This window comes from Mytilus californianus, unplaced genomic scaffold (genome assembly GCF_021869535.1).
Source record: "Mytilus californianus isolate M0D057914Y unplaced genomic scaffold, xbMytCali1.0.p SCAF_2, whole genome shotgun sequence".
In the NCBI taxonomy this organism is placed as follows: domain Eukaryota; kingdom Metazoa; phylum Mollusca; class Bivalvia; order Mytilida; family Mytilidae; genus Mytilus; species Mytilus californianus.
Window position 1 is genome coordinate 114,484,370 of NW_026262668.1, and position 20,553 is coordinate 114,504,922.

The following is a 20,553-nucleotide window of genomic DNA, read 5'->3' on the forward strand; positions in this document are numbered from 1 at the left end:
AATTTTTGTTAAAATCAAACTAAGTTTAATTTTGGACCCTTTGGACCTTAATGTAGACCAATTTGAAAACGGAACCAAAATTTAAGAATCTAAATACACAGTTAGATTCGGCATATCAAAGAACCCCAATAATTCAATTTTTGATGAAATCAAACAAAGTTTAATTTTGGACCCTTTGGACCTCAATGTGGACCAATTTAAAAACGGGGCCCAAAATCCAAAAACTAAATACACGGTTAGATTCAGCATATTAAAGAACCCCATGAAATCAAGAATAAAACCCCATTGAAATTGGTCAAGAAATAAGCAATTTATAGGAAGTATCTTCTTTTGCACAATCCTGTGCTATTAAATATTTCTTGCTATTGCGCAATACTGTACAATTGACAATTTCTTGCTATTGCGCAATATTGTGCTATTGGATATTTCTTGCTATTGCGCAATACTGTGCAATTGAAGATTTCTTGCTATTGCGCAATACTGTGCAATTGAAGATTTCTTGCTATTGTGCAATACTGTGCAATTGAAAATTTCTTGCTATTGCACAATACTTATTATATAATAATTTACACATCCTGTTTGGTGTGTATCTCCTACCATATCATTATTATTTGATTTTAAATATAAATCAGAAATAACCAACTTAAAATGGAAAATTTTAAAAGAAACAAAAAAGGAAAAAAAGAAAAAAAAGGAAAAAAAACATAAATCCCCCCCCAAAATTTTTTGAACCCCCATTATGATTCATCACCCCCAAACTCAATCCCAGCCTTCCCTTTGTGGTATGGTACCTTGCAGTACAATTTCAGAGAGATCCATACACTTGAACACAAGTTATTGTCTGGAAACTAGAAAAAAATGTGTTTTTTGAACCCTTTTTGGCCCCAAATTCCTAAATGTTTAGGGCAATTACCCCCAAACTCAAACCCAGCTTTCCCTTTGTGATATGGAACCTTGTAGTACAATTTCAGAAAGATCCATACACTTACACACAAGTTATTGTCATGAAACTAGAAAAATGCTTGTTTTTTGCCCCTTTTTTGGCCCCTAATTCCTAAAATTTGGAGGCAATTACCCCCAAAATCAATCCCAGCATTCCTTTAGTGATATGGAACCTTGTGGTACAATGTCAGAGAGATCCATACACTAACACACAAGTTATGTCTGGAAGTTACAAAAATGCTTATTTTTGGCCCCTTTTTGGCCCCTAATTCCTTTACTGTTATTACCATAACCCCCAAAATCAATCCCAACCTTCCTTTTGTGGTATTGAACCTTGTGGTAAAATTTCATAAGGATCCAGTCACTTAAACTAAAGTTAGAGTGCGAAAACCAATGTGTCCTCGGACGACGCCGGACGACGACGACGACGACACCGGCGACGACGACGACGACACCGGACGACGACGACGACGACGCCAACGTCATACCAATATACGACCACAAAAACTTTTTTGCGGTCGTATAAAAAATATATCACTTACAATTTTAAAAATATTAGTTTATAACTGCCTAAACCAAGTAAACCAGGGGAGATGATTCAGTTCTTTCAATCAAATCAATGCAGAAGCTAAATTATTTCAATTATTGATTTGTAAAATATGGATTGTTGAAGCGATAATCCTGAAGATCATGGACATCTTAATGTATGCTGCAATCTGAAATTGACCATGTTATACTCAAGAATCATCCTGGTTAGCCATTTTATGATCTGGTTAGAAAATAAGAGTTTGGTTGTCTTCTTCCAAGTAGTTTTAGAGGAGATGATAAAAATATGAATTTCTAATGAATTCAAGAGATGACAATAGATCAAAAAAACACTTTTTATCTAGTGATGGCAATATCTCAGTCATAAAAGTTAGCTAATTAAATAAGAAGTTTTCATTCTTGTTCCTTAAGGAAATTTTTAAAAGAATTTGTAGTTCAATGAAAGGCAATTACTTATCAGCTTAAGAAGGACACAACTTAATTGATCTAACTACCCATTTCAAAGGTACGTTCAGGAAGTTCAATTTTGAAATGTTACTTGCCACTGGTTGTTTGCTTCAATATAAGGTCATAATCCTGGTCTTCTCCAGAACCTTTCTTCATCCTTTCTTCAGCAACTCTCATCATCAAACCTTTTGAATATTTTTCCAGACACTGTACACCACTATCTTTGATTGAATATCTCACAAAAATCAAACTTGAAGACAAAAACAAGCTGATATTACACATTGATTGTTTAAGACATGTGTAATTATACATTACTGCAACATTATGTGATATCTGGAAAAATGTTAAACTGTCTATCCTAAGAGAAATAATCATCAGTGAAGTATATATAATAACAAAAGTTATTTTTTTACAAAAGTATCATTTTTTTAAAGTTTGACAGCAATTAACCCTTTACAGTGCTTTCCTTTTTTCTTATAACAACTAGACATAATTGAAATGGGAGCCATCTCTGTGGGCCCTGCTGTGAATAACGTGTGGTAAAAAATTTGTATCTTTACCATAGGACATGGGGTTGTCATCTGAAACATAAGTTTTTGACCTTGACTTTTGACCTAGGAAGTTGTACATACATTATGACACACCCTCTGGTGTCGGTTAATATACATGTCAAGTATAAACTTTGAAATCATAAGGGTTCTCTAAGATATAGAGCGGACACGATCTTTACCATAGGACATGGGGTTGTCAACTGAAAACCAAAGTTTTTGACCTAGGAAGTTGTACATACATTAAGACACACCCTCTAGTATTGGTTAATATACATGTTAAGTATAAACTTTGAAATCATAACGGTTCTCAAGATATAGAGCGGACACGATCTTTACCATAGGACATGGGGTTGTCAACCGAAACCAAAGTTTTTGACCTTGACCTTTGACCTAGGAAGTTGTACATACATTATGACACACCCTCTGGTGTTGGTTAATATACATGTCAAGTATAAACTTTGGAATCATAACGGTTCTCAAGATATAGAGCAGATACAATTTGTTACGGACGGACAGATGAACGGATAGACTGATCACTATAGGGCAACCCGCCATTCGGCGGGGTCCTAATTATGTTTTCTTTTTCTGGCTATGTTTGGTGACATAAATTTGGTGCATATTACATGTATTAATGGTTTTTGTTTACAAAGGAAAGCTACAACATAAGGGATGACAATAGCTAAAATGGCATTATATTAAGAAGTGGGATGTCATTTGCCACAGATTATGAATACAAATATAGGAAATATAATTTACAAACTTACTTTGGAATAATGCGTACTTCAGACAGTCCAGGAAAAACACCAAATTTTGCTTGTAAACTCTGCAAGTACAAAGATTTTTACAGGGGTTTAATCTTATATATGTATTGTTAATGTGGATCATGGGAAACAAGTTGGAATTTGTAAAAAAAAAACATCAAATAATGTTAAACATTCTAGCTATATCAAAATGACATAGTACACATTTGTGGTGTCTGATTTTGCAATAGATATAACATCAACGAGCAGAGTTTAGATATTTGGCAATGTTTTCTGTAAGATATACCTCCAATGTCACATCTTTTCTTTCCTTGAATCTTGGATAACAGAGAGCATACTGTCCCTCCATATTTGGCAAAAAGTTGGCATATTTATCATCACTGACAGTCTCTTTTTCATTACTCATGTCACCATATGTACTTATCCATTTTTCTGTTTTCTTATCTGAAAAAATACATGTTATTTTTCAGAAATAAAATTCTTCTGAAACAATCAACACAAGTATTGTTTAAAGTCAATGCTACAAGAAGTGTATCTCTATTAAAATAACTGAGAAAATGAGAAAAAAATAAAAAAAAAAAAAGCCTCTCCTTTCCATCATGTCCATAACATTATGGTTGGCATATAATTATTTTTACAGGAAATCCAACATCTTATAAGTGATCAAGAAGTATTAATACTAATTCACATTTGGTTTAGAGTACCAGTATGTTGTATTGGTATTCAAATTATATAGCAACAGTGTCAAGACCTGAGATGACAACAAAAAGTTGTCTCCAGAAAAATGGGCAGTTGCCAGTCCTCAACATAAGCACCATGGAATCCTTTTTTTTTCAGACATGCATAATGGTTTATTGTTTCATAATTTGAAGACAGTTCATGTATATTTGATCAATTACAAATAAATCAGTATTTTATTTAACCTTTCCCACTCATCATCAGGATAATTTGAAAAGCTTTCCCAAACTTTAATGGTATTGACACCAAAAGTGCTACCTTTTAACCTGAAGAAACTGCAACACTATTAATTTCATTTTTGAAAGAAAACATTATAAACTATCACTTCTTGTGAATTGTAACAGTTATTATGTTGAACATGTTTAATGTGCCTAGAGTTTAAGAGACATCTGACCTGTCTACACTTTGAGCAATAATCTGACAATGTGTTTATTGAGCCATTAAGGACTGTTAACGACATCTAAATTGTTTAAAGAAATAGGAGAGATTAATAAAAAATTTAGATTTCCGTTGCTTATTGTTACTTTTGTATGCATGTCAGTTTTTGATCCATGTTGCAAATGTTTCAAATACTGTATGATGATAATCTTATATCTGTGCAAGTAATGTCTGAAGACATGAAAATCTGTCGCAAGATATATTATAAAATCTGTCGCAAGTTATATTATAAAATCTATTTTGGGACCTTGGTGAAGAACAGAACAACCCCTGTGTGTAAAAACTGAGAAAGTTGTAACACCGTCTGTCAACATATATTTGTTCTGTGTGTAAAACTGAGAAAGTTGTAACACCGTCTGTCAACGTATATTTGTTCTGCCTAACAGAATTTCCCCTGGAAACTTTGTTATAAACAATCCAATTATATCTGTTCCTGTTGGAACAAATATTCTATACCCTTTATTCTGTTAGGAACAAATACTGTAACATTTGTTCCAGTGGAAATAATATTACAGAATATTTTTTCCATTTGGAACTTTTATTATGAAGGAACTTATATTTCGTGACAAGTCTAGTAGACATAAAATCATAATAAATAGACATTTTAATAGAAAAATATCTTGTGTTAACATTACCAGCAGATAAATTTGCCACAACAGGAGAATGAGATGATTCTTTCTCTTTTTCAAGCATCTTGTTGGTACTGTCCTCAATATTATTGGTATTGACTTTCTCATTTATCTCACTGAACCATTTCCTGAAATACATATAAATTCAGTTGACTGTATCTAAATTTATTATTTTCTTTATTTTTTTACATATATTTATTCCAAACATTTTTAATACATCCATGCTTTCCAGATTTTTTTTCATATTGACTAAAAATTAGTAAAATTGTGTTGTTTAGTTGCTGTGCATATAACCTGCATCTTCTTTCTTCCTGACAGATGAAAATGGACAACAATTCAATCATTTTGATGGTATTATCTGGTAGGTTATAACAAAAAGTAAACATATATCAATAGTTCTACTTTTACCTGTGATTATAATGTATCAGATCATGTAAAGTGACAACCTTGTTATCCTGGTCAATAAATATAAGGGCACCTGAAAAACAAAGTCAATTCTAAATAAACAGATATACACTATTCTTGTAAAATTAAAAATGCCTTGATTGTGAAATCAGTAGATAAAGATAAATCGTATTACAAAATAAAGTAGCTTTATTCCCTGATGTCCCCACTGATAATAATACATGTAATAGCTTCAGGAGTAGACTACAGATAATCTCATTTCTTTACCCTCCCAGAGAGAAGCTTTTTAACTTATCCGTCTAACTGCTGCCATTTACATGAAAATTCATTCTGTTGAGTATTTAAGAATCACAGTTAAAAATTTTGGCAAAATACTTGTTTTATTTGAAGTTACTGTCAGAGTGGTAATCAAATTGTCAGACAATTTCAAGGGGTAAGAGGAATACAGAAGATCTCAAATGTCAAAACAATTGGCCAAAATAGGTGTAAGTTCAATAAATCAAGCAAAACTGTCAAAATAGTCTTATAGAGATGACAAACAGTTTCCCTAATTATGAAAACTTCCCACATGGTCTGATGTCAGAAAGGAGTTTCTATCTAGGCTAATAGTAGTTCAAGTCCTATAACTCGTGCAGTTATTGAAAATTAGAAATGTAGTGTAGGTCAACTTCAAATGATGGAAAACAATCCTAAAATGTAATACAGCTAACCAGTCAAGGGTTTGAGAATTGTAGTGAGTATAGATGGATGGATAAAAAAAAGACTATAACCATGATTACTATATGTCCTCAGGTACGAATTGGAAGAGAATGAAGAATTTATAATTGATTGATTGATTGTTGGTTGCTTAACGTCCAGTGCGAAGAATTTATATTTTCTTGAGCTATTTAGGTTATTTTTTATATTAACATCCTTAAATTCTGTGATTTGTGATAACAGTGAATAAAAAGATTACTTTACCTAATTAAGTAGAACTATTTCAGATGTTGGATATCTTACCAAAGTTGAAGAAAGTATCGTTCCAAAATGCATATTTCAAATCCACTACACAAGACCTTCGCTCAAGCTCAGCTAAAATGTTTAGCATGAAATATCTTTCATGGTTCTTTGAAATCTCAATATTTTTTCCTACAAATAAAAAAACCGACAGAAAAGTTGAGAATTTGAAAGTTGTTTTTCAATTGGATTAAATAAATATCAATTGTCCTTTTAGATAAAGTCCACTGGTCAATAGTTCAGTAGAAACAATTTCTTTGTTAACCTTTAAAGAACCTTAGATAAAATATTCAGTTACAGTAATTATATAATTGGTCTTCCATTAAATCATTCATTAAAATGCCTTGATTATATAAACCTTTTTCTGGTACATGTATTGATAATCAAGCAGGTGCCTGATGTGCTTCAAGTGGGTTTATAGGTTTGTCACTTTCAGGAATCAATGACTTGAAGATATAAATAATCCCTCAATAATTCCAAAATAAACAGGTATATCTTGAAAAATTCTTACAAGACTATGTATACTAGTTATAAAATTTTAACATCTACATCATTTGGTCTCTGGTGGAGAGTTGCCTCATTGGAAATCATACCACATCTTCTTACTGTTATAGTATTGAAGAATGACAGTAATCAGGAAATAAAACTCAACACCTACAAGTATTTTTGAACAATATTTTGGCATATCAATAAAATTGATAATGGAAATGGGGAATTTGTCAAAGAGACAACAATCCGACCAAAGAGCAGAAAACAACTGAAGGCCACCAATGGGTCTTCAATACAGCAAGAAAATCCCGCACCAGGAGGGGGGCTTCACCTATAAAAAAATGTGTACTAGTTCAATGAAAATGGACGTCACACTAAACTCCAAAACATACAAATGAACTAAAATTTAAAAAGATAACACAAGTTCAAATCTTCACCAATAAACATCTGATGAATAAATGAATAATTTTGGGATTTTTCTCTCATTACTGTTACTCAGTTTCTGAAAAGCACCAGCAATAATTGATTTCAAACTTTAGAGTATATTGAAGTTTAAGACTGTGTATTCCAAAATTTCATATAACTATGTGAGAATATGAGAGGGTCATGAGGATGGGAAACCATTTTTTTTTTATTTCATACCATTCTTGAAATTTTGTGTAGCTGTTGAATTTAGCATATATATATATTATAATAGAGATCAATAATGTAAGCATCAAGAGCAAATCCTCTTATAACTTCATGAACTGTTGTAATTTCTTCATAAATGATGGAAGTTTTTAATATTTTTTTAGAAAGATAGTTACAATACTACTTTTAAATTTAGGTTTAGCAAAGAATGACCGGAAAAAGTCTTAAAATTTCTTTTACAAATCTTGTTTCTTTTACAATACATTAATCATATGGGGAATTTTTCAAATATCTGACTATACATTTTTGTAAATGTACATGTACACTTAATGATGAAATTAAAGTAAAAAAGAAACTGATTTATATAAATATCTTTCTTTTAAACTAATGAACGAAATTATGTACATGTAAAACAATCAAAACAATGTTCAGGTGTACAAAAGAATGATCCATTCACTTGCACTTACTTGATATATTTCTCATTTCATAGAAAGCATGATCCCTTGACTTCCACTTACTTGATATATTTCTCATTTCATAGAAAGCATGTCTGACAGTTTGTAGTCTTCTCTGTAAAGCACCAGTATCTTTTACAGCATATTTGATGGTTGACATCCATACTGAAATCCTTTCAAGACTTGATTGTGTACAGGTCTCTGTAACATGAAATCACATTAAAAACAAGAATGTGTGTCCATATGACATCATGGCCTTCTCACACTATATTTCTAGGTTCAGAGTACTGTGAAATCAGGGTCAAAACCTTAATTTGACAAATAATCAACAAAGTTCAAATCATAAAGAAAATGTGTACGAAGTTAAAGTTGATGTGATCACAACATGAACAACTTTATGGAAAACGACCATGACCAGTAACTTTAACCTGATAAGGGACAGACAGACAAAGGATCAGCTGTATACATGTATTTGTAAGGCAGACTGATAAAGGTTGTGAAAACTGACATTTTCATAAAATTTTAAAGTTCAAAGGCAATTATAATTACTAAATTGTCAGTCAAAAGATAACTCATATTATATGTAAAATGTAATTATGCACAAGTGCAAATACAAAATTAAACAAATTAAAGTTCAGAAGTCATGTACAGTTCTGAAAAGTAAAGAACCATTTTTATTTTCTAAAGAGCACTCAGTGCTCTACATGAAAATATTTGTTTGTACATTGTACCTTTGCATTTCCTCCAAAATGAAAGAGACAGAACTTGTGAGGCAAAGTTCAAAGGCAATCGATCAAGGTAAACAAAACTAGCCAGTAGTTCAGTGATATGTACAGGTTCAAACTTGTCAAAATCTCTCTGTATGATTTCTTCAGCGACAAGGAACATATCATCTAATTGCTCTGGTTTGTAGTTAAAATGTCCAAATGGCACAAGGATATGGTACAACTGAGCTGGGTCACAAGAATGTCCATATTTTTCAAAATTGTTTGCTACACAGTCAAGAATTTTGGGGGAGCAGTAATTCATCACGTGTTGATATTTCATGATAGTAGCAAGTAAATCTATGTTAATGTTTGAGCTGTGTGTTTTTACATATAATTCAAGGGCCCGCACAAAAACATCACAATGTGTCATTAAAGTTAAATATCCCTCAGTAACTTTGATGAGGTCAACTGCTGTCATGTCATTTATATTAACAAGTAACCATTTGCTGATTAGATCATAAAAGGTCCAGCTCTTTACATTATGTAACTTCAATGCTGACACAATTAATGAAAGATCTGTTCCTGGAATTTCCCACCAAACTCTGTTGAACTTCTTCCACAGAATTTCAAACACATTTTTCTTGGCACATAAAGGAATATTTGGAACTGACAGGAATACAGGTGATAAATTTTTTTCATCAATTTCTTCATCCCTATGACACATGTGAACCCAAATTAATTGTAGGAGACGATGTAACTGATTGTCATGGCCAACAAGAATATGACTCAAGGTACATAACTCTGATACTGAAAAGTTACTGTCCCAAAGTCGTTGTTCAATTTCTTCACTAATGCTTTCTGTACATTTGAATTGAAAGGATTTTGATTTACAATATCCATTCACAAGTGAAATTAATATTGTATTACTATATGAAGAGATACTTATGTTAATTGTTTTGTATAATTCATTCATGAAATCATCTTGAAAATGTGATTCAAAGCGAGTGATATTCTTTTGTGTCTCTTTCAAGAGCAATATTTTCTGGAGAATCAACAATGCTGAAATGCTTGTAAATCCTACGGATGGAATTTCTACTTTCTTAACAATCTCATTAACAGTTTTACAGTCTTCAAGTTGTGCTATAATTGTTTTATCTTGGTCTGAAAGTTCTAATGTTACACCATTTTTAGAACTGTGTGTAAAGGATTGCTGAGGTAATATGCTGTCCATCTTAACTCTGACTAAAATAGGCATTTCTTTAAGTTCTTGACCTTCTTGCTTCATAAGTGATGCTACCTGAAGTCCTTCACATCTGCACCCATTAGAGTTCTTATTGTTTATTGAACAGGAAATGAACTTTGTTTTATTTACAACTAAGTTTCTCCTCTGTGACCATGCCAACCTCTTAAAGGTTGTATTAACACAACATCTTGGTAAGGCCATGATCCAAATTTACTGAAAATAAAAAAGAGAAAAAATTAACAGTGTAAAAAGAGCATATTCATTTACAGACCATTTAATTTAATATACATGTAAACATCAGTTATTCACAACTTAATGACTTGGGAACATTCAGATTGATTGATTGATTTGTTGGTGTTTAGCACAACTTTCAGCACTTTTTGCTATTTCATGGAGGTCAGTTTTCAGGGTTTTTTCTGGGTATTTTTGGAAAAAGGACCCTGGCCAGTTTTGGGAATTTTTTTACGTGATTTTCAATGAAATTGGGAAAACAACAAATATACCAGATGTGAGTTTTAGTTTGTTTAGTTCACTAAAAATTATCTTTTTTGGTGAAAATAAGGTAAAAAACTACGTGATTGCTATTTATAATTCTATTTTTTGTCCTTTTTGTTTTTAAACTTAACAACAAGGCACTCGTTTATTTTAGTATCAAAATATAGTTGTTCTTAAAGCACACATGTGATAAAAATTTACCGCCTTTATTTATCTTCAAAGACAGTAACAATTAACATGGTTAATATAATAAATAATTTGGTGATAGAAATAAGATGTATTTTAACTGGCCAAGCAGTCGGTGATAGAAATAAGATGTATTTTAACTGGCCAAGCAGGCTAACACTTTTTTAAATTCACTTGCTTTTCCAGATTTTTACTGGCCCTTCAAAATTTTATTTGATTTTGACATGAAAATTTGTGAACTAAACATTTTGAGTTTCTGTTTAAAATGTTATCTATTTCTTTTTTCTTTTTCATATATCTTTTGTTTTTCAATTCTAGTTTTTATATTTCATAGCTGTATTTTGTCACCTGCCTGGAATTTTTTTTTTTTTAATTGTTTTTGATCGGCAAACTTGGAATTACCCTTATCCGCTCCCGGAATCTGATCCGGTATTGTAATTGTCTACATTTTTGGTTTATGACAGCCATTGTTTGTCGATGTTGTTTTATTAGTCAGATATGTTTTTACTCGGATTAACACATTACTTGTTAAAGATTTTCAGCATAAAGCTAGCGGTTGAACAAAATGAACATCAGTCAGGGGTACTACTTGTGCAAGTTATCTTTATTTACTTGAAGAAGTAAATAATAATATACTTATATAAGCAAATTTTGTTATGTCCATTTTTTCTTTAAGGTTGAATAATCTCCCCTTAATTTTCTCAAAAATTTACTTGTATAAGTAATTTTATTTTACAATCCCTAATATTCTCAAGTTTTGAGATGTAAAAACATGCCTTTAACATTTTTCTCTGGTTAGCTCATAATTTTTTATTAGAGTTCAATGTTTCATCTCATTAATTCAACAAAGAAACTAATTGGGCAAAGATCATAAGTAAATTTGCTCAAGGCCTTCAAAAATTGCCCCTTGGGGGCTTGTAAATGAGCAGTGTTCTGAAGATAACATACAAATTAGATTTTCATTGTCCATGAAATTACACTTGTATATGTAAGAGAATGATAATCCCTTACTTCATGATTAAGTACGAGCGTTAGCGAGTACTTATCATGAAGAAAGGGATTATCATTCTCTTACAAACTTAGAATATTGTAAAGTGCTCAGGGCTCAAATGATCTCTTGATTGGTTGTATTTAAGAATTAGTTTCATTGTCAGTGCAATGTTTGTAATTAATGCATGACTTTCTTTTTAGCATTTCATTTATGGATTAGTTTTAGTGATGTAAGGACTTTCTTATAATTTTGGAAAATATAATAGATTGTGTTTTAGACATTAGATGACACAACAGTACAATGAAATGGTAACAAATGTTTCCTGATATAAATCATGTAGTATTTTAGTGAGGAATTATCTTTTTGTTTATTTCCAGTTCAAATCAATAAATTCAAAATTTGAGTTACAACTAAATTTTATTTTACAGCCAATATTTTAGTCCAGTCCTTTACACCAAATACTACTTCATTATGTCAGGGAAATGTTCAAATACAACACCTTTTAAAGTTTAAAATATATTCAAAAGTTAAACTTAATTCCTTTTTTTAGAATTTTATCAGAATATTGGAAATTACTATTCTCACCAACTGCGGATCCAGTAAGTTTTGATAGAGTATAAGCTAAAGATTTAGGTTTTATTCAATTTAAAAACCTTTTTTTTTTTTTTAGAATTGCTTTGATATTGTTTATTTTTTTTTAGTAATTTGAAGTTTTCAATATTCTCATTATAACGTTAACAGTACCAATGTTACTACACCAGAAAACTTTATCTTATTTTGATTTTTTTGTTTCGTTTCGAAATTTAACTTTTAGTCAGTTTTAATCACAAATTCTTTCAAGCTGATAAATTTGCTTCGGGGCATTTGTAACTCATTTATAGAAACTCTTTGTTTTGAACTGTAAGTAGGCCTAAACAATAGGATAATCCCTTACTAAGAACATGATTTCATTCATTCTTCACAATTAAGAAACACCAAATCCTACAGTGAGTGAATTTAAACAAAGAGTTATAGATAATTATATATCTGAAGGTGTATCACATTTTGAAAATTCGCCGAAATGTACTTTGTATCAGTATTCACACGATGGCCACACTATGCAATTTTACCTTAGTCGTCCATTAAACAGTTTGTATAGATCTTATATTACTAGATATAGAATAAATGCTCATGCACTATGTATAGAAACAGGCAGATACTATAGTATAGCCAGAAATGAACGTTTGTGTAGTATGTGTAATAAAAATGCGATTGAAGATGAGTACCATTTTATTTTAGAATGAGATAAATATAACGACATCAGATGGAAATATATAAAGAGTTATTACTATGAGAGACCATCTACTTTTAAATTAGTGCAACTGTTATCTGTAAGAAATGTCAAAGAGCTAAACAACCTGGGAAAATATTTATTTTCTGCAGAAAAAGCACGTAATGGTTAATTATTCAATTGCTTATTTTTAGTTTATATGTCATACTTCCTCTTAATTCTTTCATTGATTTGTATAATTTGTGTATAAATGTTATATTATGCTGTATATTATTTATTGGATATTTATATTGTGTAAATCCAATAAGCTGTATTTCCTTACGGAAATAAAGTATTATTATTACAATTTCATTGGTCGAGAGCACTTTGCTATATTCTAATAAAATGCTCCGCAGGGCGCAGCTTGATACGACCGCAGAGGTCTAACCCTGAACAGTTGGGGCAAGTATGGACACAACATTCAAGCTTGATACAGCTCTGAATTTGGATTGTGATTAAATATTTGACACAGAATAGGTTACTGACACAGAATGAATGTGGTCTAAGAACTTAAAATTTTTTATTAAATTGGACATTCACCTATTATGGTCCAATATCCAAAATCTAAATACATGGTTAGATTAAGCATATCAAAGAACCCCAAGAATTCAATTTTTGATGAAATCAAACAAAGTTTAATTTAGGACCCTTTTGACCTCAATGTGGACAAAGTTGATAACGGGGCCCAAAAATCAAAAATCTAAATACATGGTTAGATTCAGCATATCAAAGAACCCCATATATTCAATTTTTGTTGAAATCAAACAAAGTTTAATTTTGGACCCCAATTTGGACCAACTTGAAAACTGAGCCCATAATAAAAAATCTAAATACATGTTTAGATTCAGCATATCAAAGAACCCTAAGAATTCAATTTTTGTTAAAATCAAACTAAGTTTAATTTTGAACCCTTTGGACCTTAATGTAGACCAATTTGAAAACAGAACCAAAAATTAAGAATCTAACTACACGGTTAGATTCGGCATATCAAAGAACCCCAAGAATTCAATTTTTGATGAAATCAAACAAAGTTTAATTTAGGACCCTTTTGACCTCAATGTGGACAAAGTTGATAACGGGGCCCAAAAATCAAAAATCTAAATACATGGTTAGATTCAGCATATCAAAGAACCCCATATATTCAATTTTTGTTGAATCAAACAAAGTTTAATTTTGGACCCCGATTTGGACCAACTTGAAAACTGGGCCCATAATCAAAAATCTAAATACATGTTTAGATTCAGCATATCAAAGAACCCTAAGAATTCAATTTTTGTTAAAATCAAACTAAGTTTAATTTTGAACCCTTTGGACCTTAATGTAGACCAATTTGAAAACAGAACCAAAAATTAAGAATCTAAATACACGGTTAGATTCGGCATATCAAAGAACCCCAATAATTCAATTTTTGATGAAATCAAACAAAGTTTAATTTTGGACCCTTTGGACCTCAATGTGGACCAATTTAAAATCGGGGCCCAAAATCCAAAAACTTAATACACGGTTAGATTCAGCATATTAAAGAACCCCAAGAATTCAAGAATAAAACCCCATTGAAATTGGTCAAGATATAAGCAATTAATACTGTGCAATTGAATATTTCTTGCTATTGCGCAATACTGTACAATTGACAATTTCTTGCTATTGGGCAATATTGTGCTATTGGATATTTCTTGCTATTGCGCAATACTGTGCAATTGAAGATTTCTTGCTATTGCGCAATACTGTGCAATGAAAGATTTCTTGCTATTGTGCAATACTGTGCAATTGAAAATTTCTTGCTATTGCACAATACTTATTATATAATAATTTACACATCCTGTTTGGTGTGTATCTCCTACCATATCATTATTATTTGCTTTTAAATATAAATCAGAAATAACCAACTTAAAATGGAAAATTTTAAAAGAAAAAAAAAGGAAAAAAAGAAAAAAAAGGAAACCCCCCCCCCCCAATTTTTTGAAACCCCTTATGATTCATCACCCCCAAACTCAATCCCAGCCTTCCCTTTGTGGTATGGTACCTTGAAGTACAATTTCAGAGAGATCCATACACTTGAACACAAGTTATTGTCCTGAAACTAGAAAAATGCTTGTTTTTTTCCCCTTTTTGGCCCCTTATTCCTAAAATTTTGAGGGAATTACCCCCCAAAATCAATCCCAGCCTTCCCTTTGTGGTATGGTACCTTGCAGTACAATTTCAGAGAGATCCATACACTTGAACACAAGTAATTGTCTGGAAACTATAAAAAATGCTATTTTTGGCCCCTTTTTGGCCCCTTATTCCTAAATGTTTTGGGCAATTACCCCCAAACTCAATTCCAGCTTTCCCTTTGTGATATGGAACCTTGTAGTTCAATTTCAGAAAGATCCATACACTTACACACAAGTTATTATCATGAAACTAGAAAAATGCTTGTTTTTTGCCCCTTTTTTGGCCCCTAATTCCTAAAATTTTGAGGCAATTACCCCCAAAACCAATCCCAGCATTCCCTTTGTGATATGGAAACTTGTGGTACAATGTCAGAGAGATCCATACACTAACACACAAGTTATGTCTGGAAGTTACAAAAATGCTTATTTTTGGCCCCTTTTTGGCCCATAATTCCTTAACTGTTGGTACCATAACCCCCAAAATCAATCCCAACCTTCCTTTTGTGGTATTGAACCTTATGGTAAAATTTCACAGAGATCCATTCACTTAAACTAAAGTTAGAGTGCGAAAACCAATGTGTCTTCGGACGACGCCGGACGACGCCAGACGACGACGACGCCAACGTCATACCAATATACGACCAAAAATTTTTTAATTTTTGCGGTCGTATAAAAACGATTAGTTAAGACATCTGCAAAGGACAGACAATAAAAAATTCTATTAGAGCAAAGAAGTCCTGAGAAATTCAAGAAAAGAAGATAGTATGACTTTTTTACTCATATAAGTAAATAAACTGCTTCGCTGAGCGCAGCTGGATACGCCCGCAGAGGTCCAACCCTGAACAGTTGGGGCTAAAATGGACACAATATTCAAGCTTGATACAGGTCTGAATTTGGATTGTATTAAATATTTGACATATTATAGGTTTCTGAATAAATGTAGTCAAAGAACTTGAAATTGGTTATATGAATTGAATTTATATTCAATTAAAGATTTCTTGTTGTTGTGCAATACACTGTGCTGTTGCGCAATACTTAGTAAATCTGTTGTCAGACTATAAACAATTAAAGTTCAATTAATTCTCAATGTCATATTAGAAATTTATGAAAATGTAAAGGGAGCTTACATCAATAGATATAAACAATTCACTAAAGTTTCATGAGAATTGCTGACAGCATTTTTGAGTTATTGTCTGAAAACTGGAAAATCCCCCCTTTTTTAATGAATAAAACCCCATAACTCAGAAATGTAATAAGTAAAACTTATAAAATTCTAAACAGAGCTTACATCAATAGATATAAACAATTCACCAAAGTTTCAAAAGAACTGCTGAAAGCATTTTTGATTTTTTGTCAGAAAACTGGAAAATCCCCCTTTTTTTATGAATAAAACCCTGTAACTTGGAAACATAAAATCTGAAATATATAAAAATCGAAAGGGAGCTCATGTCAATAGATATAAACAATTCACCAAAATTTCTTGCAAGTTGGTGAAAGCATTCTTGAGTTATTGTCCGGAAACTGGAAAATCCCCCTTTTTTTAATGAATAAAACCCCATAACTCGGAAACGTAAAATCTAAAATTTATAAAAAACGAAAGGGAGCTTAGGTCAATAGATATAAACAATTCACCAAAGTTTTATGCAAATTGGTTAAAGTGTTTTTGAGTTAATGTCCGACATGTTGACGACGGACGGACGGACAGACGGACGGACAGACGGACAACGGTATACCATAATACGTCCCGTAAACGGGCGTATAAAAAAATCTGAATGTCTAAGGGATATAACTAAGCCAATAAAATAATTTACCTATACAAGGAAATAAAATACACTTGTATAAGTATCTTACAAATTTACTTATATAAGTATATTAATATTTACTTCTTCAAGTAAATAAAAATAACTTGTACAAGTAATACCCCTGACTGAACATCGCTGTCATGAATAATAAAGATGAAAATGAATTTTGAGATCCTTTGGGAATTTTCTCCCAAAATTGGGAAAAATGTAGGGTTTTTGCCATTGGGAATGGGTCCGAATACCGGACCCTGTGGAATGCTAGAATAATCCATGGTTTTTATTGGTCAAGAAAGCTGGAGTGCCAGGAGAGAACCACCGACTTTCAGCAGGAAAACTGGCATTCATAGTCAAGTCAAATGCACTGGCCACGTTGGGGATTCAAACTCACAACCTCTGTTACAGTAGTTGAACTTCTTAAACCACTTGGCCACCAAGGCCCCTTGGAACGATTCAGAGCTCAATACATTTGTATATTGTAGTGACTATTGTCTATTATTGAAGATTGTATGTTGACCTCTAGATCTCTTTTGATAATGTGTTGGGTTGCAGCATGTCTCATTGACATATTCCTTGCATCTTCTTTTATTGATAACGATTAAAGGAAAGTATGTTCATGAAGAACCAACAAAGTGAGATATTTAATTGTTTAAAATGTAACTATCAACATTTCTATTAACAGTCACAGCCTGTGTATCAATATATATATGAATATGTTTTGTCATTACACCAAAAGGTCTGATGAGTACTTTAAACGGCAAAAAAAAACCACCCCACTTTTCAAAATAAATTCATAGAAAATAAATATTAAATCTTGTATTGTTTAAATTGAACATCAAATTTCCAAAAGCCCTAAAATTCTGCAAACTTTTTGGGCCTGTAACATATGTACAACATACACAATGTATCACTGTCCAGCTGCTCCCCAAATATGAAGTCATCTGGTCATAAAGACATTATGGCCATTCAGGAGTGTGCAGCACTTGATCCGAGAATTTTTGACACTTGATGGATGGAAGGGTGGCTTTTTAACCATGAAGGGCAAATTAAATATTCAGGACATGTTAATGCGAAAATATGAATCATGCTTTGTACTAGACCCCACATACTGAGCTGGATTTTTAACATTCTAGGTCACAAGGTCTGAGTAATCCCACTCAAATACTTGCTCAGCAAAGAAGCAGCAAATGACAATTTTAAAGTCTTAAAATGAATTGATATGGCGGGGATCAAACCAACGACCTCTGAGTCTAGTACTCAAGGCTAGGAAACTATTACGTCAAGACACCGTATGAACATCTGATGTCATATAATAATCACATATTTTCTTGACATTAAATTTTATAAAAACGCCTGCGCTGTTCAGAAACGGCAGATAATAGCAATATGGTGTATGCTGTTCTTCTTCTCTGGATCTTTACACCCTTTATAGGGTAACCATACATTCGTATGTCGACCAGTTCCACCGCCAAAAAATAAACGAAAAAATAAACTAACAATCATAACACAACAAAATTATATACACTATTTACATTAGGAACTTTTAAGTTTTTATGACTTTTTACATGGGAAGATTACTTTTACATGGAAAGTTTACAGTTTTTAAGACTTTTTACATGCGAAGTTTAGAATTTTTATGATTTTTTGCTTCGAACAGTCTAGATTATTTTGGTCTACTGATATTTAATGTAATAACATTTACAGATTAAATCACGTTTACTTTTTAGATAATTCACAAAAAGAAAAAGACAAAATTTATGGTCTGTGACCTTTAAGAATACACCTTTATATCTTTGAAGTTAATTTGACACTAATTTATTTACTGTGTATTATGAGAGTAAATAGAAAAGTTATGCTTTTAAAACTATTTAAAGTTAATTCGCAGAATATTTATTAACTGAGACTTTAAGATTTAATAAGAAGAATTATACTTTTTAAAAATTGTATTAAATAGACTAGATTTTCAATTATTTATTTAATTATTCATTGCTGCCCCTCCCATCCTTGCACCCACTCTCAGGCATCCTTTTTCTTTGCTTGGTCTTTCATCACCAGTTGATATCGTGCATTGTGTACAAATGTATGAGGAACAGTAGCCTTCCTGATTGGAATTCTATTTGAGACATCAGGTCAGATGAGACTCTGTATATCTTTTGTATTTATGTAATGTCCATTAATACTTGAATTGTCATTTCACATGCAAGGCCTTCAATAACATTTTGCTCACCAGACATACATATGTCTCCTACATGCAAATCCATGATAGCATTACCCCTGGTCTTTCTATTGCTTTTTACTAGATGATGGAATAGTTTTGCATCCTTTGTTCTTGTTTCTATTATGCGTTGTTTCTCAGTATCTTTGACTTTAGCATTTTCAATTCCCACCTGTCGCCTAAGTTCCTTTTTAGTTCTCAGTCTTTGTTGGTATATATTATTTTCAGGGTCCCTTATTTTTCCTTGCTTGACCCATTGCGCATAATATTTACGCATCTCATCTAGGGCTAACTTTATATCTGGAGACCATACATTCAGTTTCGGTTTTGCTTTGTACCTAGGCTTGTTTGAGGCACATGTAACTGCTGCATCATTTAGAAATCCATGCACCTGCTCTAAGACGGATGTAGCTTGTTCTAATGTATCTAGAGGCATGTTGAGTATAGAATCTGAATGTTCATTTGTCATGGCTACATATATCCTCGATGATTGGAAGTTCGTTACCCTAACTCTAAACGGAAGAAAAAATTCACAACCTTGGAGCAAATATTATCCACTGTGAATGTAAATATTCTTTACTTATTTGCAAACAGTCTAATACACTTAATTGATAAATAGCTTCAGAAACATGGTCAATCTGTCTATGTTTCGTATTGTGAACAGATTCCATAAAATAAGTAGACATGCTTGTAGTTCATGACCTTTGTCTTGGACGGTGGATTTTGCACATGTGCAACAATATATAGGTCAGGCCTATTGTATTTTGTACAAATGTATTTGAACATTACAGAAAAAATTTGAGATCAAATAACAAATGAATATCTCGAAAAAAAGAGAAATTGGGCCGGATATACTAACTTTTTTATTCTCCCTACAACAATTATTCTAATTTTTACACGTGACTTTCAATGGTCAATTGGAAAGTCCAGAATTAAACACTTTAAACATGTAAAGACAAGGTTATTGAAACATAACCACCTCTCCCAGGGAATATTTCCCCTCTTGTTACTGGGGAAAGTGTTATATAAATGTGCAGCCCCCTTTTTTCTCTTTTTAGCTGTTTTTTTTGGCTTCAAATTCAATTTAGCTTACCTGATATAGTTTTGAGGTGAAGAATTAAAAATTAAAAATATCATTAGAAGTTATTATTCCTAGAAACTGTTTTTTGAATGTCAAATACCATTCTTGATTTTTAGTTTATATAACAATAATGCACGTTTGTAACGGTAAAGGCGCATTAAGGGAGATAATTACTCCAGGTCTGAAATGCAGCATGCAAATTTTTTATTTATTGTTTATTTTTTTAACTTAATAATATTTGTGACATGTTGTTATGAATCAAACATCAATTTATTTTATATTTTTTTTTTTATTATTTTCAACATTTTTTAAATGTATAAATTTATTGTATAACAAAATATGATAAA

General features: G+C 31.9%; 1 protein-coding gene across 3 annotated transcripts in view; it reads right to left on the minus strand.

Moving 5' to 3' along the window:
- LOC127730791 (transcriptional protein SWT1-like) overlaps window positions 1–20,363 on the minus strand; it is a 36,913-nt gene extending 16,550 nt beyond the window's left edge. Inside the window, exons 1-9 of one of the 3 annotated variants that reach the window (XM_052239369.1) lie at window positions 20,219–20,363; window positions 8,759–10,190; window positions 8,091–8,228; window positions 6,457–6,585; window positions 5,461–5,530; window positions 5,059–5,180; window positions 3,534–3,691; window positions 3,251–3,309; window positions 2,031–2,185 (exon numbers count right to left, since the gene is read on the minus strand). In XM_052239369.1, coding sequence (XP_052095329.1) covers window positions 2,031–2,185; window positions 3,251–3,309; window positions 3,534–3,691; window positions 5,059–5,180; window positions 5,461–5,530; window positions 6,457–6,585; window positions 8,091–8,228; window positions 8,759–10,178 — 2,251 coding nt within the window. In that variant the 5' untranslated portion in view covers window positions 10,179–10,190; window positions 20,219–20,363. Of the gene's footprint in view, window positions 1–2,030; window positions 2,186–3,250; window positions 3,310–3,533; window positions 3,692–5,058; window positions 5,181–5,460; window positions 5,531–6,456; window positions 6,586–8,039; window positions 8,065–8,090; window positions 8,229–8,758; window positions 10,191–20,218 lie in introns of those variants that run through there. The other 2 variants (XM_052239370.1, XM_052239371.1) reach the window with 2 other exon arrangements.
- Between the last annotated feature and the right edge of the window lie 190 nt (window positions 20,364–20,553).